The 26,584-nt window shown below is 34.4% G+C and overlaps 1 protein-coding gene across 1 annotated transcript in view; it reads right to left on the bottom strand.

Annotated features, from left to right (window-relative positions):
* LOC150103219 (epithelial splicing regulatory protein 2-like) overlaps nt 1–26,584 on the bottom strand; it is a 71,616-nt gene that overhangs the window by 14,925 nt on the left and 30,107 nt on the right. The window contains exon 4 of the mRNA XM_090397869.1: nt 14,086–14,319. Within this exon, the coding sequence (XP_090253995.1) occupies nt 14,086–14,319 (234 nt within the window). The remainder of the gene's footprint in view (nt 1–14,085; nt 14,320–26,584) is intronic.

Below are 26,584 nucleotides of genomic sequence, written 5' to 3'. Positions count from 1 at the left end.
TTTGCTATTACTTTCAATTGTTTAGACTAATTTTGAGACTAAGAAAAATCCAATTTAATCAAAACTGAAATGGCGTTACAAATTACGATTATAGTATTGATCCCAAACTAGCAAATTTCATTAAATTCTGTTCAGCCAAATGGAGTCATTGTTTTGCAATATTTATTTTCACCCTCATATAATGTTCTTAAAATCAAAATTGATATTACTTAGTAAATTTCAGTAAAGACTAACCCAATAACCAAATTTCATTCAAATCTATCAAATCGGCATTTACACATAAACTGCGACGAACGAACAAATCAAGTAGGTGAAAAATCCACCTAAAAGAATCAAGAATAATAAAATCAAATTAGCAAGCAATACTTGAGTATATAGATGGGCAATTCACCCTCATTTGAAAGAGCCTGAACGTTTTTTTTTTTTTTTTTTTTTTTTCCTTGATGAGATTTCACTAGAAGAACATCGTCAATACCGACTGAGCTACGGGATCTTTGATTATAAAACATAAAAAATTCTAATGTTCTGTTTTCCAAAATGCCATTTATATCAGTTTCTTCTGGTGAAGCTTTTTCATCGACTGTTTTTTTTTCTTTTAATCATGAAAAGAAAATTCGTTTTTATTTAAATTGTCTTTGCAATTTATTCTTTATTATGTATGTCCATTTTACACGAATAAAGTAACAGCAACAGCTGTTTCATAAAATGATTTGCATTTAAAATCCAGATTATCGATTTACTTAGTAAAGCTTAACTTGCTCATTAAATCGATAAAATATTATGGCCAAATGTTTCGCAGATTGATTGTTCAACTCTGAAATAGCATCTCGTGTTCAACATAATAAACGTCGTATTCCACAACACATACACTCACGAGAGAGAGAGAGAGAGAGAGAGAGAGAGAGAGAGAGAGAGAGAGAGAGAAAACTTCTCAACGTAGTGGCAGTAGTGGAAGAATATTTTCATAACGATTGCACTGTGAATGTCGGTACACTGAAGAATATATGATATTAAAGAAGTTAACTTGTTTAGAGACATTTGTAATATTAGTATTTAACGTGAAAAGAATTCACTAGTAAATGAATTTGTACTCCAACTAATAGTAAGTATCATCTTTTCAACCATTCCTCTTCTTTCCTTGTTAACATTATTTCCTTATTAACCTTATGACATAGAAACAAACCAATATTTAGCCCATTCAAAAAGAAAGAAAGAAATAGGTGATAAAGGTCAGCTATCAAACTACCGTGTAGCTGCACGCACGTCAGGTGAGCAGAGCTACACGATAATTATGGAGAAGGTCAACCACCACCTTATTCATCACCCAGATGCCTACCAGCTAATTAGTGATCAGCAATATGGACTCGGCCACTTTCAATTCAGAGCAGATCGTCTACCTAATACCACTAGCCATTGGAAATCATCCATGGAAAGCTTTGAAGAAATTCACTCTTAAGATTTCCATGACATTTGATCAGTTCATTCAAAGTAATGCTCACCAAACTACCATCTTATAATTTTCCTCCTTCCCTCAAAGTTTAGCAACAGTTTCCTCTTTCTCTCCTCAAATTTCTCTACTAATGCTAAAATATTCAAAGAACTTTGTACATTCATCATGTTTACTCCTCCTTAACTTCTCGCCCACATATGGCACTGAGAGGTTTGATACGCTTTTGCAGCCTTTAATGAGTGAATTTGATATTAAAAAAAATCGTTGCTAATTATATTCTCACTGATCTTTTCTCTTTACGTTTACACTATAAAATTTACTTTGGAATTCATGTTATGTCCATTCTTTCTATACGTTTCATTAATTTTCTTCTATAGTCGTTAATATATTGTATTAGTGACTGTTCTCTACTGTGGCCATAATTTCTATATTTTCATTAACATCTCTTTCGGTGTATTCGGAATATTCTCAAGTAGAATACCTCAATGTTCAATGTCTGTTGCCATAATTCAAGAAAATCTCAGCAGTGACCAAAGCTCTTAGGCGTTTAATGAGAACAAACTAAAAAATAAAAATAAATAAAAATAAAAAAGACAGCTATTGAATTTGAGAGTCTTCGTCTATTTCTAATCCTCGACTTCCGTATTATTTTTCTCTGCAGAGGCTGTGTACTCCAGTGGAGTGAAGCCCAGTTTATTGATCTTAGCGATTTGATCAAAATAGCACTCAAGAATGACTTGAACTCATACTAAACTTTCCCTCCTCCTCCTAATATTATGTACGAGTTGCGATAATACCATTCAAAATTTAGTATTTTAATTTTGGATCTTCAGAACTAAAATGATGGACACTGGCTTCCAACTAGTCTTCAAAAAGTTATCAGGACTAAAGGAGCACTGCCTACTCTCTGATATAATGCATAGATTCCAACTGATACAAAACTAAATTTAACGGAGGTTAAATTAAAATAGCTTTGCAACAAATTATACAACAGGGAAACACTAATCATATTGAGTGGTATTTGAATCAGGAAATTTTATGGCATTTATCCGGTGAATGCCGGTCTATACCGCGAGATACTCTTTGGTGCAAAACGGATCTCATTGCTGTCTATTGATTAATCGTTTTTGTCGCTGCATAACATATTAGTTGAACTGTCAATATTTCGATTACCTTTGGTTTCCAGTCAAGCACATCATAATAAATTGCAAATAAACTGGTTAAAATTTTATTATTAAGAATTAATTTCATATTTGATGATGAACCTTCAGCACTTCCTTATTCATTTGTCACGTGTATGCAAGGTAGAAAAATTTAACTTCAAAATTTTAACCAAAATAATTCAATAATAATTCAAAAAATAATAACAATAAAATAAACTATAAATGAAAATAAAAGGCATTACTTTCATAATTCAGCACATAATTTTACCGAAACCAGTTTGATACAAAATTATATTCCCTCACCATGATATTACACGTTTGAAAGTGTTCAAGGAATAGTCGGAATATGTATAAATTAATTTGAACTTGAAATGTTTAAGGGAAAATATTAACGCAAGTGGAAGTCTACATTCATTACACGGAAGTAGAGACATTTTTTGAAAGGCTGTTTCGTAAATGGCGTTTCCTTCTTCCTTATAAGTAGTACAATAGTACTGGCTTTTAAAAGGTCAGTCAAAAGTCAAAATATGAGACAAAACCTGTTTTGGAATTACTGTTATCATTTCTTCTTGCCAACCCTAGTTACATCACGGTTGCTCGTAAATTTCGCAAAAACATTTGAAATAAAGCACGTAGCGTTTAACCTTAACTGAAAAAGTTCTTAAAAATTAGATTTCACAGAATTTAAGTAGTATAGATACAACTACATTACAAAGGAAAAGTAAATCTGGTGATAATAAGAAGCAGCGCGCGCACGCACGCACGCACACACACACACACACACACACACACACACACACACACACACACACACACACACACACACACACACACACACACACACACACACACACACACACACACAAAGAATAACAGTGCTTAATAACGCCAATAAAGGCAGATATAACCTATTGTCTCCTTAATAATGTCACTAGAGTCAGATGCAGTCTCTTGTCTCATTAAGAAGAAACTGTATGGGTGGTGGTGATGGAGGAGATTCTTAGAACTGCCAAGACATGTAGCAACTATCTGTTTTACAAAGTTTTGTTTTATCATTCAATTGAAAGGTCGTAGTCTAAGAGCTAAGATATGATTCCGGGTTATGTAGAGGCATAGAAAGTTGTTATTCATCGAAAACATACTTCCGTATGTTTAAACCGGGAAGAAAACTGTCTCATAATTTGAAATTTTTTTCATAAATGCTGTCAGAGTGAAATGATTGTTCAACATTTTTTTTATATTTCGCCCGCTCACAAAAGGTTATTTGCAAATCCACACATTTTGTACTGTGGGCAGGCTAAGGATTTTTTTTTTTTTTTTATCAATTTTGCATATTTTATTGTATTTTGAATTTACTTTTTCCTCTATAATCCAGAAACCCTATTCGAGAGACCAAACATGAAACTTTTCAAACCACTTCAAGTCTCCGGTAAGGAGGAAGATGTTCTTATATCACGCGATGAAATTCATCTTGCACCTAAAGACAGTCACAAATATCCATGCTCACGGCCTGTTGGTTGGAGAGCAGGTGCGCTAACCACTCGGCCAACCAGGCAGCCATCATTTGGAACTGTGTTACTTCTTTTTTATTCTATTTTACTTTATGGATAATAAACGATAAAATTATTTCCAGTTTTTTTTTATTTTATTTTATTTCTCCATATTATCTTGTTAGGCCAACTTATGAGAAGTTAGAAAAGGTTTAAACATAAGTTTAACACGTTTAGAATAGTTTACAATAGCGATGTTGATAAAAGTCCCCAAGAATTTTGCGTAAATATAAAATTAGTTTCAATTTAATATGGCGCTGTTGCCATATTTCCAAATTACATTTATCATACAGGGACAAGAATGTTATCTTTGATTATAATGATTTAAGACAGGGCTATCCAACCTTAGGTAATCCGAGGGCCACATTAGAAAAAAAAATTATCCGAGGGCCTCATCACGATGCATATCTAGTAATTTGGTGAACAGCAATGACACAACCTCGAAAGCTGAACAAACGAACAACACTAATCGCGCGCTCACGTTCCCCGTGAGCGCCCCGAGCATGCGCGTTGGAACAAACAGTGTAAGAACGCTTTTTTGACACATCTAATATTTGAAAAAACACGTGGGTTAATTCTATCACTAATCGAGATTATCGATTAGTGATAGAATTAAAATATCTAATACGCATTCGATTCAAATTGTTATTTTATTTTTTCACTCGCGAAAATCAAAACCCAAAGGCCCGCGGGCAGTGCTTTGGACAGCCCTGATTTAAGACAAGAACAGACAACTCCGTGCTCGGTGTAACAAAATAAATAAATAAATAAAATAAAAAAACATTAGATCAGAATGACAGCCTACAATATACAGGAAAAAAATGCAGGAATTTGCGTGGACATTTATGCAACGTGGAAGTTAACAAAGAGATAGTTAACATCCATTTCAATCAGCATGCGTATGACATAATCAAAGAATTATCCACCACCACCAGCACTTTCTCCAACAGTCTTTTTATGCTTTTTTTACGTTCTCTGACATTATAAGGATAATAATTTTACTCTTCTGAAGTAATGTACTATAATACATACGAAAGTAGCAGAGATTACTAATTCACTGCGAACTACGAGTAATACATTGTAATTTATTCGATCAACGTTTTCCACATAGTAAATATATCAAACATTAATTTCAGCATGTTTCCCATTTACAGAAGTCTCCGAAGAAACAAACGATTATGGATAAAATAATTTTGGTAATAGATGTAGTACGAAAATAAATCAGTGACGAGAGTTAACATAGCTTATGAACAACAGCGGTCGATTGGTGAAACACAAAAAACAAGATTGCCATGGCAACTTCCTTACCTTCGTCAAAACACATAGAAATGTATTAACTGATACCGGAAAAGAAATGCAAGCGTTTAAATGGTGATTAATAATTAAGTATTACTTTTATTTTACTGTAGAATTAACAATTTATTTTAAAAATTGTTTATTTAATAATTTCAGTTTAATAATGAAACTTCATGCACGCTAATCTTGCTGTAGTATGTCGTGTTGAGAAATATTGTAATACATGCGATTTTCTGACTGAAAATAAATAAATAAAATAATAATAATTAGAGGATTGATAAAAATATTCTCCCCTCCAGGAAACATTATCAAATCAGAAATTTAAAATTTTGGGACTGAACTGTAATTATTACTGATTACTTTCTAGCAAACTTTTTAGCGAAATTAAGGTATAATAGACCTTTAAAAGATATCTTCATATCAAACATGCTGACGAGGTGCATCTGCGTCTTCAATAGTATCAGTTAATAGACTAGACAAGACTGAGTCGTGACCTAGCAACAGTAAATACGTGATTTCCTCAGCAGTTAGCGGGATCAAGGACACAGCGAAACGTTTCCTCATTCGCTTTTATTAAAGTGCCCAGGCTGAGAAGCACACTTAACCAATACACATCATTCAGCTGAATACTTTTATTTGCTGTCACGGTTCTCAACACGGAAGTTTTTCTCTTCAGTATGAAGTCGATATGGGAATCCAGTAAAGTATTAAAAAATGCAACATCCGGTTTATTCGGCAGGTGCATGCAAAAATCTTAAATAACCACGATTGTTGTACTGTGAATCGGGATATTTATTATTTATATTTCACCTCATCCTATCTTCTTTTTATGTATTAAATCTAATGGCCTACCACGGTCAAGTAACTTGGCTTTCATAATCCTAATTTTGATAATTGTGAGACGTATCCTATTGCCATAGTTGGCTCTGTTTATCAATATATCTGTTCTGCTGTTTCGAAGTGTAAATTTTTAAGATGAAAAGCTATTGCCTGCATATGAGACGGACTAATGCACCTCTAAATGTTTTTAATTGAAATAAATTAATAGATCTTACACTCTTAAAACTGGACTAACAAAGAAATGCATGTTTGCAAGGCAACGATCATACTGTTTACGTTAGATACATTAAGAATATATACTACATTGTACCTTGTAACTAATATTATATTATCTGTATTTTGGTCATTTGAATCACATAATTATTAAAAATAAATCATTAATTGTTTTTCGTAACAAATAACATTTATGCAGCATTCTCATAAAATATACTTAAAATATATTTCATCATCATTTTAGTTCATGACAAATTCTCTCAAATTTTTTAAAGATGTAATCAGAAGCAGTGGCGCACTCAGGATTTAATCTTTGGGGTGGAGGGTGGGGCGAGTTGAGTAGACAGACGATTTGAGAATACACACTACGCATCGCATACGACTTATTATTGAACAACTGCAATGATCGCTAATTCATAATTAGTATAGAAATAGATGACACGACACAACATAAATTTAAAAAAAAAGGAATTTTAATTAGGAAAATATTTTTGGAAACTTTTCTAGTTTTTTTTCCTTTTTCTTTGGGGGATGCCAGGGCCCCTTGGCCTCCCCCTCTTGGTGCGCCAATGATCTAAAGTCCGTGATATTTATAGATAAAGATGATTTATTATTGTTGCTAGTGCAGCATGTTCAAACGGTTTGCGAAATATTTCTCCATTTAATTTTTCCGCTTTCAACAAGTCAAGATAACTCATAGGCTAGGGGTATTCAACCCCTCGATCGCGGAGCGATTTTTGGTCGATCTCTTGTGTATTCCTCCTTACTTACAAATTTAATTAAAACTGAAAACATAATATTTTATTTATCATTATTTTGTATTATTTTTAATTCGCTCTAAGTGTATTGCTATTGTTTATTTATTTTTCGTTAAAATTGTCAAATCAGTAATTTTCTTATAAGTCCGAGTAAATGAATTAATTTGGATCAGTGGAAGTCAAACAGCGAGCCGAGTGAATAGGATTATAAGCAAAGTGTAAAAACTCGATTGTAGCTTAAATATCAAATATTCCAAAGCACATTACATCGAATTTTTACTTAGGTTAAGTCCCATGTGAATATTGTAAAAAAATAAACTTTGTTTGTCTCGGTATAGTTTGTATTAGATGTTTTTGTAAATAACTCTTTTGAAGCTAACTATATACTATAACTAACTATAAACTGCTTTAATAAGAATATGTTAGAGTGTTAAAAACAAGGGCATGTTTTTGTCGCCAAAGCTGTACATGGCGGCATTAGAAAGATTGTTATTGAAACTTGTATGTATGAGAAAGGCTTGCAGGCTCTAAGTGTAAACATCTCCGAAGTCAGTCAGAAAGAGTTCAAACAACTTTCCGATGGCCGGAAACTTTCAATCAAAAGAAAGCGGAGGAGAACAAAAGGCGTGCCGAACTTGAAATTTAAGATGAAAGACTCATACTGATTCTTTGGGGGTTGCCTCCTCTGAGACTTCATGCGAGGTCTCGGAGGAGGCCTAATAAAAAGAGACTGAAGCAAGCAGAAGGGGTCCCGGTTCCAGAATTGCTGTCAGAGTGGAGGCCGCCCGGTCCTGAGTCGCTGTCAGAGAGACTGGCCGGATCCACGTTGCTTGAGAGAGGAGTTTCCTGCTTCCAGAAAGGAGCTTCTCGGTTCGAGACGTCGCTAGAGAGAGAGACTACTTCTAGGCCGCAGACAAGGTTTCAAATTGCCGAAAGGAAGAGTTCCAATTGCTGGAGAAAAGTTTCCAGGCCAGGTTAATATCAAACATTCACCAGTGTGTTGCGTTTTCATTACAATTTGATGAATCAAACTACTTCACTCATATTGCTCAGTTAATGGTATTATTCGCATGGTATTTCAAGATTATTCAAGTAAAGAAGAACTTTTGAAAATTATACCATTATTGGAAAGGACTAGGGGAGAAGACATTTTTTCGGCATTTGATGAATTTGTGAAACGACACAAACTTCCGCTTTTTAAACTCGTGTCTATTACTAGTGATGGTGCTCTTGCAATGATAGGTAATAAATCAGGCTTCATTTCATTATGTAAAAACGATGACAAATATCCAAATTTTTTAACGTACCGCTGTATTATTCACCAACAAGTACTGTGTAGTAAAAGATTAAACACAAAAGATGTTTTGAATATTACATTTAAAATTGTAAATTCTGTTCGAGGAAAAGCCCTGCAACAACGGTTATTTAAATTACAGGCAGATGATGATAGGGAACTTCTGTTGTACAATAATGTTCGCTGGCTCAGCAGAAGTCAATTTTTAGAAAGATTTCTTCTATTAATTAACGATATAAAATTTTTTCTTGATGAAAAAGGAGATATTTATCCTCATTTGAGTGATGAAAGATGGTGTTACACTTATCATTTTTAGTAGATTTCTGTACGAAATTAAGCAATTTAAATTTAGAGTTACAAGGTAGAGATAAAAATTTAATTGCCATGTTAAGCTCAATAAAAACGTTCCAACAATACTTACTTTTATTAAAGAAAAATATAAAACCGCGAATTTAGACATCTCCCATATTTATTAAAATTTTTGAACAAAATCAAGAAATGCTTGATTTTGTTCAAAAATCGCTATGATTTAAAAGAATTTATTCGTCAAATAGAATTAGTTGAGGAAGAAATAAATTCAAGATTTAACGATTTTAATAAAACTGAAATGATTGTATCTTTTATCAATAATCCATTTCAAGAAAACTTAAACATCACAGAAATTTCAAATAAAATTAGTGGGCTGTTTGATATAAACCAAGCTGGAGTAGAACTTGAGATAATAAACATTCAGAATACTTTACATTTAACATCAGTAAACAATGAAGTCATTTGGAAGTATGCACATGAAAAATTCCCAATATTAACTGATATGCGCGAAAAATTCTGTCGTGTTTCGAATCGACATACTTGTCAGAATCCGCTTTTTCAAATATGAACGTCATAAAAAATCAATTACGAAATCAAATTACAAATGATCATTTGGATGATTGTCTGCGATTGGCCACTTCTTCATATCAACTTGACTATGAAAATATTGCGAGAGGTCCAAACAATGCCAAATTTCACATTAACTTTTTTTTTTTTTAAATCAACCAACATTTCCTGTAACTTGTGAGTTTGTAATCAATCTGTTGTTTTTTCTAACTTTGGTTTTCCAAATTAGAGAAATAAATATTTTATTCCAATATATATATATATATATATATATATTTTTTTTTTTTGTTATTAAAATAATTAAAAGTGATGAATAAATTTTTAAATACACAAATAAAGTTTTTAGTTGTGTATTTTTTTAGTTGTTTATTTTTAGTTGTTTATTTGTGCGTAATCAGAAATGAGGTTGGGGGTACGTGATCTATATAAGGGTGTAGATCGCCGAATAACTTATATATAAGAGAGTAGATCGCCGAATAACTTTTTATTGAAAAGTAGCTCGCGTAGTAAAAAAGGTTGAACACCACTGTCATAGGCTATGTTACAGGAAGATTTAGAATATTGATTCTTATTCGACTCCAGTAATATAGAGAGAGCCGTATTGATAGTTCTTAATGCTTTGTTTTAAATTCTTATCAGCAAATTATTATAAGTATCTCTACCCTGCGAGTGATATAAACACCATAAAAACTTTATACTTACAGTTACAATTTTTTCATATATAATAAATTCTGTTGATAATTACCTCATTTTATTTGCCATAACAGATACGTGGGAATCTTACATGGGAATTCCATGTAAGATTGCTATCAGCATGTAAACTTGCGTGTTTTATCGACTTCTTTTATTAATTAATCTCCAAACTATATTTTGGATTCTATCTCAATTGAAATCATACCCTTTTTAATCGCTATTCTAATTAATCACGTAGGCTGAAAGACATTTTTTCATCTAAATTTAAGACAATTATTATTAAATCATTTATTTAATTTCATCGAAACCTGATCAATAAGGTCTAGGAGTGAATATTTGCTTTTCTTAAAAATCAGTACTGTGCTAACAGTAGAACTTCTACTGTAGAAGTTTACCAAATCAGTTGTAAGTGCACAGATCGTTAACATGTTCGATTGGGATCCTCTATCGGAACAGATGGAGAGTTGTGAGGAGCTATATGCGTAATTTAAACCAGTAGAAAGCATCGCTAATACTGTTAATATGATATGAGTAATGTCACTTTGTCTATGGTCTCGAATTATCTAACCAGAGTTCGCGTAACTTGAATTAAAATCATTTAAGTATATCAGAATTCCTATTGCTGATCTAGCACTGCACCGACTAAACAAACATTTAACTTGCTGAATATTTATCAAGTGCACTCTGCTGTGGATATTTAACACGGCATGCGAAGTAGAATGACACCGTTCTGTATCAAACTCGATGTCATTTTGATATTATACTCGAAATTACAGAGGAACACACAATATGTTCAACAATATTGGTTCCGACTAATAGCGACAGGCGTATACATATTTTTTTACTACAGTGAACATTTGTAGCCAATCCAAGCAGCTTGACGTGATACACATCAAGGTTGGCATGGATGCGAAGTGCCCATTAAAATTGCAAAAATATGGATATGCTGTTGAAATGATATACAGTAATGATATGATTGATATATTTCATCCACATTTCAGTATTATAAGGAATTATTCCGGTATAAGTTAAAAAGTTCTTTCGAATTTTTTTATTTTATCTGGAAAAAGCAGCTTAAAAAAACTAAAAAATAATCTAATTACCGGTACTAAAATAAAGAGCCGAAAGGCTTCAGTTCAGCGATCTAAAATTATATAAGTCAAGTGGATATTAGATCCAGCATTATTTCAAAGCCGAATGTAGAAACTATGAAAATTTTGTAAAGCAACTTACCAGAGAGCTTACGTATGGACTACATAGAAGACATAGGCGCCGCACAAGCATCCATATATTCGCCTTTTATTAGTCCATTTTGATAAGGTTTCACTGAACTAGAGCCTCCGTAGCTCAGTCAGTATAAACGAAGCATTTTGGCCGGAAAGACCTGGGTTCGATTCCCGTCAGTGACATGAGAAACCTTTATTTGATCTCTTTCAACGAAAGGTGAGTTCTCATACGAAGGTTGAGGGGTTTTTTTTTCACCTGGGAAACTCTAGATTTTTGTCCCTCAGAACAGGCAAACCAGCCCGTGAGCACACATGGATTACAGTCACGAATCCCAGCCATATGCCGGTCCTCAGCCCGGATAAAATAGGGAGGTTGAGGAAAGCAAATAGTGAACTACCCTGTAAAAATCTCACCAGGAATACTTTGTGGGCAAATCCTACAAAGTCACCTACGGCCCGAAACAACTGAAAGGGAAAAATTAGATTAGATTCACTGACCCGACAGCTGTTTCGAACTGGTTGGTTCTCCTCAGAGATACTGCATAAGTAAAGAACCTCTCTAAAAATTAGACGATCCCCACACCACTCCCAACGAATGACGAAGGATCTCCCAACTCAGCGGTGGTTCCACTCAGTGACAGGCTCGCTCTATCACTGAGCAGAACTGCTCTTATTCCTGATGGACGCCACACCGATTTCCGGCGTGGCCCTATTAGGGTCGTGTTGGTGAATGCCTTTCCCCTGGAATATAAGCGATTCTGATCTGTGGTAGGGTGAGCTTGTAACCGAGTGGAACCACCACTGAGTTGGCGATCCTTCGGTCATTCGTTTAGAGTGATCTGGGAGACCGCCTAATTTTTTTAGAGTGGTTGTTTACTTAGTATCTCTAGGAAGAACCAACCCGTTCGAAACAGCTGTCAGGTCAGTGAAACTTTATCAAAACGGACTAATAAAAGGCGAATTTATAGACGCTTAGACGACTCCTATGTCCTCTATGTAGTCCATACTAAGGCAACTCGTGAATGCCGAGGAGTTTATTCCAGTAAGCTCTCTGGTCAACTTACCTTACGAAACTGTCATAGTTTCTACATTCGGCTTTGAAATAATGCTGGATCTAATATCCACTTGAATTATATAACTAAATAATAATCTATTATGCCTTATAGTTAACAAAGTTGCTTTATAAATTCAACGTTATTTAATTGTTTTTTATGTGAATTCTACTTAAGAAAGGCAGTTAGCCTATATCACAGTAGAATTAGTACTCAGGTTGTGTAAGTGTTAGATAATCCGGTAATTCTACTCAAAAAACCAAATATGGCACGTTTTCTTTCAAACACCACTTCAGGCCTCCAGTAAGAGGAGCGATAGTCTCACACCTGGCGATTAACATATCTCACACATTTCCGAGCTAAATACTAACAAAACATCCATACTCACTCCTGCATTAATTTAACCTTGGGTCTAGTTTCCACTGATGAGACCTCAACAAAAGTTGAGGCTGGTCTGGGTAACGACTCTTTCCATACTACATAGCGATTATATCCAAAAGGAAGGGTGCTTTGCATTATGGAATGCAACAGCCTCCATCTACAAGTAGACTACTCGTGAAGATACTTCACACACACACACACACACACACACACACACACACACACACACACACACACACACACACACACACACACACACACACACACACATACTTTATTTATTTACGCTTTTGTAAAGGATTAAAACAATAATATAATTTATTTGTATATTATAATCTACGCACACGGTAGATTTCGAACCCACAGCTAGTGGAGAGGAAAGGGGGAGGGGAGATATTCTAAGCATTCGGCGAACTAGGTTCCCGAACTATTTTTAAAAAATCTAACTGAAGGTGTGGATTGTAGTGTAACATTTATGCATCATGCATGTTCAAATCTGAATGTCTGTTTCCCAGAATGCAGTACTTTAACTTTACTAGTAATTAAATGAGATGGTTTGCATAGTATATCTTCTTCTTCAACCTATCTGGTTCCTTGGGGTGCGGTACAGTCCTCTACTCAGGGAGTTACGCTGAATTAATGCAGCAGGTGTGCTACTGTCCTCCGCTGCATCCCCAAAGGCAAGTATTCATGCCTGGAGATTTTTGTTTTCACGGGACCAGTTTGCTATGTTTTGATAGAGAGAAAAATCGAGTTTCTGGAAGGAACCGTATGAGACTGGCTTACTCGCCATTTAATTGAAAAGACATGATAAAAGTTCCTCACATCGTCGACTGGATTCGAACCAGGGTTTTTTTTCCATCCAAAGGCCTCGTCTATACCAACTGAGCCCTAGAGCCTCCATAACATATCTAAACTTCTAAAGCTACATTATTATGCACATGTACCGGAGAAGTATCAGAACTTCTGTATCTCAGTCGGTTTTCGATGCTCTTTGGTTGGAAATATCCGAGTTTGAATCCAGTATAGGATGCAAAGAACGTTTTATCAGAGCGTTTTACTTGAAAGCCAATTAGCTGGTCTCATACTGTGGTTACGAGGTGTTTTTTCTGCCGGCAAGTCGGCTTTTTCATCGCAGAATCAGGCAAAGCTGGCAGAAGAATACATGCAGTTTACACAAAAATATATATTTAGGTATAAAACTAACTACCTTATCCTAAAATCATGGTTATTACGAAAGTTACTGATACTTTCCAGGTCTTAAGGGCTTGTAATTATTATTATTATCATTACCTGAGAAGTATACACCATATGAACTCCTTGAAGGGCGATATGTTTGGCATGTTCCCCCAGAAAGTCGAAGATCTGCTCCACTTGGGCTTCATAAGGCAGTCCCCTCAGTCGAATGCAGTCTCTGCGAGCTCTCGTAGATGAATGTGCAGACACTAATGGAATTTCAGGTACACACGAGATGAGGGGTTGCTGGTGAGGGTTATAAAGACGCGAATCAAAATGTCTGTGTAGCACCTATAAGTAAAATGTATAAGGTATTCGTTTTAGAACTGTGTTCGATTGTTTAAAATAAAAAAATAAAATAAAAATAAAATAAAACAGAAAATACATTTTTTTCATATTTTTTTATCAATACACATTGTGTAAAGGATGTCCAAATCCTTTGCGAAAAATAAATTTAATTTTCTATGTTTATACTTTTAGGGAAGCGTAGCTTAGCATCACCTTTCCAACATGCCTTTTTATTTTCTATTTACTATTAAAATATGTGGAAATGAAATACAACTAAAATGAGTTACAGAACGGACGTACTTTTTTCTATCTTTAAAAAAATTAATAATAAAAGAAAGAAAAGGGAAACATTGCAAAAGTTTTAGGATCGCAAGGTGTGCGCCTTAATGTATGCAATTTTCCAACCCCAACACGATGAACTCTGATGCGGGCGGCAGTGACGCATCCAGGGGGGAAGGGGCCCCCGACTCCCCCCCCCCCAAAAAAAAAGAAAAAGGAAAAAAAAAACACTAGAAAATTTTCCAAATATCTTTTCCTAATTAAATTCGTTTTTTTTTTAAATTTATGTTGTGTCGTGTCTTCTATTTCTATACTACTTATGAATTAGCGGTCACATAAGGTGGAAATACCCTATAGCTCTCGGGAATCACGGCCGCTGTGAACGTATGGCGAACGAAGTACTGCTCGGGCGGACCGAGCGCTACTTCGTTTGCCCGAGCCGGATCACAGGAGATCACGAGTATCATGCATTGGCGATCTGCAGATGATCAGTCATAGGTCGTATGCTATGCGTAATGTGTATTCTCAAATCGTCTACTCAACTCGCCCTTCCCCCAAGATTAAATCATGAGTGCGCCACTGGCGGGCGGTGACACTTACGAACTTTATTATTCTTTATTATTATGCTTCCCCCTTTAGTTTAGAGTGTCTCCGTAAGAGTCGTGAGGACGGCCTTTCTTCTTAAACAGGAAAGCATTAGGTTCTGATCGAGAATATGAGGAAATTTTAAAACCTAAAGTGATTATCTCATAGGGAAGTACAATTTTCAAACTCTAACTCGGATTCTTCACCCAGCAAAACAGGAAAAACCAGCCGGAGAACACATACAGTTGCCAAAGATAACTTAAACTTCATGTTTAGTTGATTCGACAGTAAGTACTAACCCAATCCTTCATTTTGGGAACAGTTAATTACCTTCTCCTTTCTCTTAAGTAAAAAAGTTACCTATATTTTTTAAAATAATTTTCTTTCTATTTTATTTTACTTCATTTCTGTTCTATTTTACGGGCTAAGCTTCCCCTCTTCTCTCTTATTCTGTTATTAAATAGATCTAAGTGAGAAAATGTAGTTGAATAGTTTGGTAGCTGTAAACTTTAAGAAAAAAATTTATAACAGTGACAATAAATAAAGTCAATAACAGTAAATACCATAAACGAAACTAATTCAGAAAGTTTTAATAGCGGTCGAAGTTTTAAAGGAAGTGTTAATGAAACTTCATTTGTACACAAATAAATAAAGATAATCAGAAACGGATTAAATCGACTCTGAATATTAAAAAAAAAAAAAGGATAAAAGAAGAGACCATCAATTTTAAAATTTCTAAAGCATATCAGAACAAAACTGAAATTATTACTTTTAAATGAATATAAAAAATGCATTAATAAAATATAGCACTTGGTCGCTTCACCCGAACTATTCGTACATATGAAATCATAATACTGGGAATGAAGAGTGGAGTAGATAAGATAAATGATATGAACATGCATGATTGTTTGGTTCTGTAACAAACTGCAGTTTATTCGACACAACTACTGCTTTTAATTGTATTACATTTTCATTACCGTTATTTTAATTTTAAAAAAAAATGGATGTAAGTGAAATAATTAGTAAAAGTTAAGGTTGGAACAATTTACCTCCATTACTAACCATATCTAATTGCATTTAAGTTTGCTTATATAGATGTGAGGGTAGATATTATGACACATGGCTTTTGGGAAGGGAGATGGAATTCCAGAGGATAACAGATGGCAATGCTGTTGCCAATGAAGGCTCGGCTATTGCCGTTACCCTGCATGAACAGAGCTTTATAGCTCAATAACACCCCATCCATAGATCTTCTTCTACAGATAACGGGGAATATGAAAAGCATTCTTGCTTCAAGAAAAGCCAAAAATAAAAAATAAATAAATTATGAAACATAAATGAAAAAATTAGCGGGGAGCAGGATTAACCGAGATATTTTAATCATACTTTGACTATTTGCTAATGGTAGTTGTGCAGTAATATATATATATATATATATATATATATATATATATATATATATATATATATATATATATATATATATATATATATATATATATATATATATATATATATATATATATATATATATATATATATATATATATATATTCGTATTACATAATACGAATCCTGTGAGTTTTTTTTTTTTTTTATTCCACAAAAGGATTGCTGTATTCACACTTTTTCCCTAATGTATTGAAAATCAACTGTCTCCTATTCTAATCCTAACTAGTATTGTTGTGTGAATATAATGTGTTCCAAGGCCATTTATTTTTCTGAGAGTAGCAACCTAATTACTGCGCCAAAAATAGATTAAATCGCTTCTTTATTATTTTATTTAACAAAATCTTTTTTTTAATTTTTGTTGTTAAACACAACGATTATTATTATTATTATTACCTAGTACCTCGTAAATTATTACCTAGTACCTAGTAATTGGAGAGGTCATACATTCCACTCTTTATCGAATGCCCGGGTTTCGGCGAAAAAAGTTTTTTGCCGGTCTGGTTGTCCAAGTGGTTAGCGTACCCGCTCTCCCAACAGGTCGCAAGTTCGAATTTCGCCGTGGACATGGATGTTTGTGATTGTCGGCAGGAAGATATTCCAGCTTATTGGAGGCCAGAAGTGGCTGAAAAAGTTCCATGTCTGGTCTCTAGAGCAGGGTTTCTGGACAATGTAAAAATAAATAAAATATCACAAAAAAAATATATAAAACTGACAGAAATGGGGAAAAAAATTCTTGCTCACCCACGGTACAAATCTACTAAGGTTTAGTAATAACCTTTCGTGGATATTAACCAAATTAAAAAAATGTATTTTAATCAGCTAATTTTTTATGTGACCCCCCCCACACACACACAAAAGGCTGCAAAGCTATAGTACATTAGTATTAATACCATGGGTAGACGAATGGTTAAATAACCCGGAAACTCTGCTTCTAGGGACCAAACATGGCACTTTTTTTTAAATCCACTTCAGATCTTCAGTAAGCAGGGTGGTGATCCCACACTGGACGATGAAATTCATCTCCCACCTAAAGTCATTTATTACAAACTTTCATGACACAATAGGATCCAAATCCACAACTGTTGGTTGGAGAATGGGGCTATCCACTCAATCAGGCTCCATTTTTTAATTATAACCTATAAAAACACACCAATAGTGCCTTCGTATTTTATTATTGGGTATGAATATTTGTGATTATCTTCAGCCTTAGTAACCTACCTTCAATCTCGCCTTGGGAATGTTTGCGATTGCCTTCAGGCGTAATACTATCGCCTCGCTTCTTGTCCAGAAGTGGCTTGAATAAAGTTCTGTGCTTGGTCCCTAGAACAGGATTTCCGGAATATTTCAAAAATGACATAATAATAAATTATTTTAAAAAAATTCTTTACCCCTTCCACGGACTGATGTGTTATAGACCTTTTGCGTTTCGTGGGTGAGAGACAAAAATTCTGATTAATCACGCAATAAGGCGTTAAAAAATCTTATTTGAAAAGTTACAGATCACGGAACCGAAACGAGATTTTAATTTTTTTTTCAAATTCGGATTTTGAAGGATAGGAACGTCATTTTAAAACTCCCTTTTGATCACTGGGCGAGTCGCGATCTGATATCAACATAGGTGAACATTATGCTAAAGTAATTTCACTCTATAAAATATATTCATTCATTAGTTCATTTTATTAAATTTTATAGTATTCTTATTTTTGTAGCTAATTTATTGATACTCGTGCATTATAGTACGCTGTCAATGTAGGCAGTCTCGGTAATTAGTTTCGCAACGATTTTTATATATATAATTATTTAAGTTTGTTTGCCTAGTAATTGTACTAACGATTTAATTAATTAAAATTCCAACTAAAATGCGAATAGTATATCGAATAATTGTTGTTTTACCTGAATATTGTATGTATTAACTCGTTACGAAAATAGTACTTACAAAAGAAATTGCTTGTTTACATAGGAAAACAATGTTTTCCCCGTGTAGAGTGACAAGGTACGTGTTTGTAGTTGTACTGTGCCATCTGCGAATAACTAGGACAGTTTATTTACGAAGAGAAATGAGTATAAAAAATAAAATAAAAGTCATTGACAATAAGGAAAGTTTTAAGAGAGTATTTCCTCATACTGTATAATGCCGGTAAAGCAAGCCCTGATACGAAGTAGTAAATGTATAGTGACTTCGAAGAATTTCTATTTCTCAACACTAGGATCTATTCTTGTCGTTTATGCGAAGACATTTTTCTAATTAGGACAAAAAAATGAATAAATGATTAACAGACAAAAGTACTGTTTGTGGATGGTAGATGGAGCAGTGTGCTGATGGTGGATTAACTAGTGTAGACAGTTAGAGTGTGTGTGTGTGTGTGTGTGTGTGTGTGTGTGTGTGTGTGTGTGTGTGTGTGTGTGTGTGTGTGTGTGTGTGTGTGTGTGTGTGTGTGTGTGTGTGTGTGTGTGTGTGTGTGTGGAGGGGTTCTCTTTTGCGATGAGTCCAAGGACTCATCGCAAAAGAGAATGCTGGTCTTGAAATTCACGCTTGCTCTTGTTATCATTCAGGGAGTGAGAGGTGTGCTTGAAGTCTGATTAGCGGAATAATGAATTACTCACCATTTAAAACTGTATATTTAGAAATGTATGTACATTTAATCATACAAATACAACATTTATTTTACAAATGATATTCTATCTTTTTCAATTTAGCTACTTGAATACAAATTCTACCCTACGATTCTTCTTTATGAACTGGTCAATAATATCGTCATAAAAAGTTGGCTGTAACTTGATTTTCCCAAGCAACACGCACACTTGTAAAGCCTGCTGAAGCTCACTGGCTAGAGGTACTTTGACTGCGTATGGCCTTGTCTTTAAGACGACGTGAAGGGAGCGGAAATGGCTATACGCACGCATGAAATCGCAGTACTGCTGCGAGGACCTGGAAGCTCCTACAACCGAGCAAGCCAAGGTAGCTTTGACTAGACGAGCAAGCATCGGCCTTCGATACACAGCGCAAAGCTCAATTATTGCCGCGCAAGCTTAAGACGTCTTCTGTCTATAAAAATAAAAGCCTAAATGGAATGCTTATAAATGCATGCATTTATTAACAAATAAATATTACTTCTTTCTCAATGGAGAATTCATGGAGAATTCGCCCCTGATAATAATAATAATAATAATAATAATAATAATAATAATAATAATAATAATAATAATAATAATAATAATAATAATAATAATAATAATAATACGTATCATAAGGAGATTATTTTTAGCTTGAGGATAATGCTGGTTTTTCATCTAACAAAAAGAGAAACTGCTTAAGAACATACTGAGAAATTTAGCTATGAACACTGGAACACACAATCAATCTACAATAAGAGGCCTGAGTGGGGGTACTGTTTAAGAGTAGTTCAAAGGATTGGCGACCTGATTCTATGGAATTGCTGAAAGTAGCAACTGGATTTGGAGGCTGAGAAAAATATCTGGAACCTGAATTTAGGAGACGTAAAAATATCGGAATTGGAAATAGGAAGAAAGATGCTTCAGAAGAAAACTGAACTGAGAGTCGGCCTGAGAGCTATGCATTTAAAATCAGAAAGTACTCCACCATAACCGACCAACGTATGGCATCTGGAAGTAGGAGATTTGTTAGATAAAACAGAAAACTCCAAAACTTTTTATTCGTTTATATTTACCTGATTTAGTGTTATTAAAATAAAGAAATCTGGTGTATACATATATTAACAAAATATTAATTGGATTATGTAATATAATGCCCTCACAGCAGCACTATAGTTTTATTTGTTACCTTAGTACTACTGTAGCAACAACAACAAAAAAATATAAGTCAATCATAGTAAATTTAAAAGCAATTTTTTGTTATTTTTCTTTGCAATATTTTCACAAATATGTATTTTCTCTCTCTGACACTCTCTCTCTCTCTCTCTCTCTCTCACACACACACACACACACACGTTTGTGTGTGTGTGTGTGTGTGTGTGTGTAAAAGGAAAGGAAAAGGATAAAATGGTGACAGGTGGTAAAGTTTCCTCAGCTGTCTTTCTTTCTTTCTTCCTACTACCTTGGCAACTTCCGATAACATAGCTGCTGAGATTCAATAACTAACAGTAGGTGTGCTTATACGCTGACGTTGGACATTGGAGTTTCAGTCAATCAAGTAATGTGGCTTTATATAAACCTAATTTTGCCAAGGATTGGCACACTTAATCCTATCGCCATAGTCTAATATGGCGTCAGCGTGTGAGTTCTTCGGCCAGTTTGGTCTGTTTTTCTGGGGCCTTCTATCCCCTGCACGACACCTGATTATTAATTTCAGTAGGAATGCCTTTAAAACCTCCCTCGCTTCTGGTTAAAATACCAGGAATCAGTGCTACAGAGGCATCAGAATGCCTCTGTCATTGGACGACTTACACTAAAATTAAATATCTTTCGTCCTTCATGGAGTATATCTATTACATATAGAGAAATTTGCTTTGTTTTTACTGTATCTCTATTAGATGTAGAATATTGCGTTCCTAATCTTTTTTTATATTTTTATTTCAAAGATATTTCATCCATTAATGATTCTCAGTTTTTATTTGTATTATTTTTACGTAAATGATGCCAATTTTTTATGTCTAAAAGAGAGAGAGGAGAGAGAGAGAGAGAGAGAGAGAGAGAGAGAGAGAGAGAGAGAGAGAGAGAGAGAGAGACGTAACTAGGTTTAAAATTTTACGCGATTCCCCCAAACCCCTAACAGTAAATATGTTTTTTGCCAATTATTAATTCACCTTTTTTAATGTTGTAATAACTTTTTAAAATATAGTTTAATTTTAAAATAATTTATTCTTCTTGTTAGTTTGAGGTATGAAAAAGCGTTGCGACTTGTTTGAGACTCCCTAATTCAGCTTCGATTGAAAAGCGCTTATAAATGTTTTTCGCTTACTGTCCTAGATGGAATTCGAAACCCAGGTCTTTCCAACCCAAGGACATCATCCAAACCGAGGTACTAAAATAAACCCTTAAAAAACTCCAACGTGTTCCAGTATGTTCATGAAATATCGATCCGTTTTCGGTTTATGTATAGCACACATATAATTTCGTTTTGCCTAATTTTGCCAATGCAATCAGTGTTTTTAGTAGGAGAAAAAATGTAAACTTAAAAAGATATGAAAAAAGATCAGATTATGAAATAAAAAATCAGTAAATAATGTTTTTGGAATAAGAAAATGAATATATAGCAAATTAAGTATATAACAGTTTGTTAAGCATGCATTTAACTGTATACGAGGGTAGTCTGCAAAGTTCTTGACTTAACAATGAAAACACAAATTCATGATTTCAAAATTATTTTTATTTTTCAAATAATCTCCCTTAAGACTAATAAATTTATTCCAGCGATGTGCCATTATCCCATCCCCGTAGTAGTTCTCAGTAACATCTGCAAAATACCCCTCTACGGCTGCAATCCCCTCTTGATTCGAAGAAAAATGCTGACCAGCAAGGAAGAGTTTTAGTTTTGAGAAGAGATAGAAGTGAGAGGGAGCCAAATCTGGCGAATACGGTGGATGTTCCAACAATTCATAGTGCAGATCCCTTAATTTTCCCATTGCTAAAACAACCTTTGTGGGCAGGTGCATTGTCCTGATGAAAGATGATTTTTTTCTTTTTTTCTTCTGCAAACCGGGTCTTTTCTCACGAATTTTTTCGTCTAATCTGGTTAAAAGATCGGAATAATATTCCCCGGTTATTATTTTATTTCTTTCAAGATAATTAATAAACAAATGCCTTTAACATCCCAAAACACCGATTCCGTGACTTTTCCTGATGACGGAACCGACTTATTTGGCTCTGAACAACAGGCTTCTGTCCACTGTTTTGACTGCTGTTTGAATTCTGGTGTGTAATGGTGAATCCAAGTCTCATTCATAGTAATAAATCGACACACAAAATCAGTTTTGTTCTTATTAAAAGCTTTAAGCACTGTTCAGAGATTTTCATGCGAGTGCGTGTTTGATCTGCTATGAGCAAGCGCGGCACCTATCTTGCGCAAAGCATCTTCATATGCAATGCTTCATGCAAATATATCCTACACGTTCTTTTGAAATGACTATAGTCTCAGCGATTTCACGCACTTTGACTCGCTGGTCATCCAATATCAGATCGTGCACTTGATCAATGGTTTCTGGTGTTGTTACACTTTTTGGACGTCCTTCACGTGGGTCATCTTCAAGGCTGGTACGGCCACGTTTAAACTCGGCATCCCAGTTTTTTTTTTCTAAGTTGGTACATCTGTCATAAGCATGCATGTGAAACTGCACCATACTCAATTTTATCCATTTCAAGGGATACAGACAACACTTTTGCTTCAAACAGCTGTATAAAACAAACTACTTGATAGAATGACTTGCAGTTTCACATGCATGCTTATGACAGATGTACCAACTTAGAAAAAAACTTACTGATAGTGTTGCCATCTATGGTCGAGGCTGGAAGTTTTCAGATCACCCTCGTAAGTATGTAACAATAAATAAACCGTGAATGATAATTTTGATAAAAATTTTATATCGCAAATATTTTAATAATAAACATAAAAAATATAAATTTCATTAAATAACTAAACTCATTTGAATACTAGATAAATATGTAAAAAATTATGGAATATTACAAATTTTAAATTAATCGCATTCGTATGCCACCCATCACTGATAATAAAGATGCTGGACAGTACCGTTGCGTACTGTCAAAATAAATAAATAAATAAAATAAAAATAATAATAATAATAAGAAAAAAGTACTGGTACAAATTAGTGGAATTGAAATACTGAAATGATGTGCAGATTTTAAGAAAATAGCAACTTTTTTGTAAAATTCCGTTAGTCCGAAGCCAGTTTTTAATCGAACCAGTTAGGATCGTTTTCTCAGTTTTTCGCAAGGAAGTGGACTAAATATGAAGATATTCTTCCTAAATAGCAGATTTTATCAAATGCCTTCCAACCAATAAAGAGTTATTGCAATTTGTAATTTCGCCCTCCCTTTGTTCCTTTGAAAATCATCCGATAAAAATAAAAATTCTGATAAATCGAGAAAATTTCCTAAAGAATTCGAATCTCAAATTTCAACAATTGCTGTAACTAGAGTACCGGATTAACTTGCATTAAACAGACGGTTGGATAAAAAAGGAATTTTATAGATGCTCCGCATTTTGAGAAATGTCCAATAAATACGTCAATAGTTTCATCCCCCCCCCCCCCATCTTGAAAGCTCTCTTTACCAGTAAACGTTGCCTCCTTCGGAGCTACTTAATTTAAATTAATTTCATTTATGTATGATTTGGCGAAGTATAACAATTCCAATAATGGCAACAGAATCAAAAATCCCTCTCAGAGAACGTGTTTCCTCTTGATATCACACATGCGCCACGTATTATTCGTTTCTTTTTCTATAATTAAGCGTTGATACTTTAGTTAATTTATTTCGATTATTCATCTCGACCACTGACTACGGCCTATTCTTCTTCCCTTCAGGTATTAGGCCTAGTGGCCTGTTACGGAGCTATCTTTAGCCCTTTTTAGCCGTACCCGTCCCGAGGATAAGGTGACTAGCCCTATACCTTCCGGTGTGTCCTATGTCTGTAGCTGCGTGTGTTCACGGGGTCGGCTTGCCTGCTTGCGAGAGGAAAAACCCTAGATAAACTGGGGAGAAAAACCCTGAGTTCCACGACCAAGGCCGGCTAACTTGGTTATGCCTGAGAAAGATCTTAAGCTCCTCATGTCGGAGACGGGAATCAAACCCAGGACACCCCTTTCCCAGGCATATGATTGCGAAGCACATAGCCACTCGGCTAACCGCGCGGACACTACGGCCCTATTAATTTCTGTAAATGCTATTATGGCGATTCTATGATTGTTTCTTTAGTTAAATAAATATAGGGTTTTATTTTTGCTTCACTTTTTTATTGTTTTACCAACTGTATCTAGCATCTATCTTTTTGACAGGCAGTCACTGGCCATATTTCAGCTGGGAAGAGACTAGCAAAATATGGCCTATTCATGACAAGTGTGTGTGTGTGTGTGTGTGTGTGTGTGTGTGTGTGTGTGTGTGTGTGTGTGTGTGTGTGTGTGTGTGTGTGTGTGTGTGTGTGTGTGTGTGTGTGTGTGTGTGTGTGTGTGTGTGTGTTATTTCAATATTAGGAACGGAAAATTCCTATATTCCTCTATTTTACTTGTTAAAAGGAAATTGAATATCAAATAAAAATAAGCAGACATTAGTCCAGCATAAAATGTCCTTCTTTCAGGTTACCAAACGTTGAAATACGCTTGTTAATTTCGGTAAGTTTAATAATTACGTATTATTTTTGGCTCTCGTTGAATTTACACACCAGATGGAGCATTAATTATAGTTTCAAAATAAATTTATTTTTATTGATGCTATAATTAATGCAGTTCTAGTTAAGTTTTTTTGTTGTTGTTTATGTATTTAAATAAACTTTATAAGTAAAAAAAAAAAAAAAAAGATGTTGAAAGTAACTTCAACAGGATGGCCTCGCACCTATAAATCTCGGGAAATAATGTGTATAAATTATTCTTTAGAGTACCTTATATGACCTTTGATGAGCAACGGAATTAATGAGAACTTTTTTATTTGGTTGGCATTTTGAAGAGAACAGAATATTTACTCTGTTGCTATTCAAACTCAGTTGGATTAAACAGGATAGAGAATCACCGAATGGAAATTTTTTTAAGGAAGAAATTTATTTACAGTTTCGATAATATAATGTGTTCACAGTTTTTTTACGTTAGAGATCTTTCGTTAGCCAACTTGCAACGAGTTGAGTATTTAAGAGAACATTTTATTTTAAATTTAAAAGTTGAACACTTTAGAAGAGCTAAGCCAGTTGTAAATGATCAGGGCTGTTATAAGTAGAGTTCAAGGTTCACATACTTCCAACTATTAGAAACACTGTCTTCGTTTGCTACATTCTCTCATTCCCCCTCCCATCTTTTTGTTTTATTGCTCTTACTTCCCTCCGGAAGGAGAAAAGTAGTCATAATTCCATATTGATTTCCATTACATAAATGAATATGTATCATGTAGTAAAAAATACATATTTTTATGGTCAGTTTTTACTAAATCTACTTCATTTTTCTTTTAGCAAATAAAAATAGGTTTGATTTTCTTATATCAGGAAACGTTTCGTATTCAAGAGTTGACCAAAAGAATCTTTTCTAAATCCAGGAAATATCAGTTGGGTTTATAAGATTACGACTTACTGGCAATGGGCTTTATGAAATTGGATGTTAAGCTTTATCTGGAGTTGCACTGCTAACCAACAATTTCTCATCTTGAGTTTCAGAATACGAAAACTTTTGTCTCATCTAGGAAGAGGAGGAGACTTAAGTATTCCGAAATCCTTTCCACCAACCAAATTTGTTTCACGACAATACCTCTGTTGGGGAGAATTTATTTTCTTTTTAACTGTTAAAAGTGAATTGTAAAATACAAAATTATCAGAATTTATCAAATGTTTATCAAAATCCCTCAGAAGACCTTTGTAACCATATATCTACAACCCTACTCTTTTATATATATAACTCTTATGGCAGCCAGAAAGATTAATTTAGAAATGTCACAGCTGAAAAAAGGTTGAACGCCATTGACCCAAAAGCTGTTGTAAATTATAATACCGTTACTAAGTGAACTAGTTCACGAAGAAAACATTGATACTATAGGTAGTTGTTGCTGCTATTATATTGCGCAGCTGCGAGTCCAGGTTTTCTTACAGATCCATGAACGAGATTACAGTAAACAGCGCGTGTAATGTACTCTGTTTAATAGTACAGAATAAATTAGGACTAATGTGTATTTGTTTAATGCATGGAGTGCTGCTATAAGAGAGTTCTTTTTTTTTTCCTTTTATCGTTTGTTATATAAAATTCTTATAAATAAATATAACTGA

The sequence above is a fragment of the Typopeltis vanoorti genome, chromosome 9 (genome assembly GCF_054136105.1).
Source record: "Typopeltis vanoorti isolate ZY-2024b chromosome 9, IOZ_Tvanoo_1.0, whole genome shotgun sequence".
Lineage (NCBI taxonomy): Eukaryota > Metazoa > Arthropoda > Arachnida > Uropygi > Thelyphonidae > Typopeltis > Typopeltis vanoorti.
Note: the sequence above shows the minus strand (reverse complement) of the source record. Positions and strands in the feature narration are given on the sequence as shown.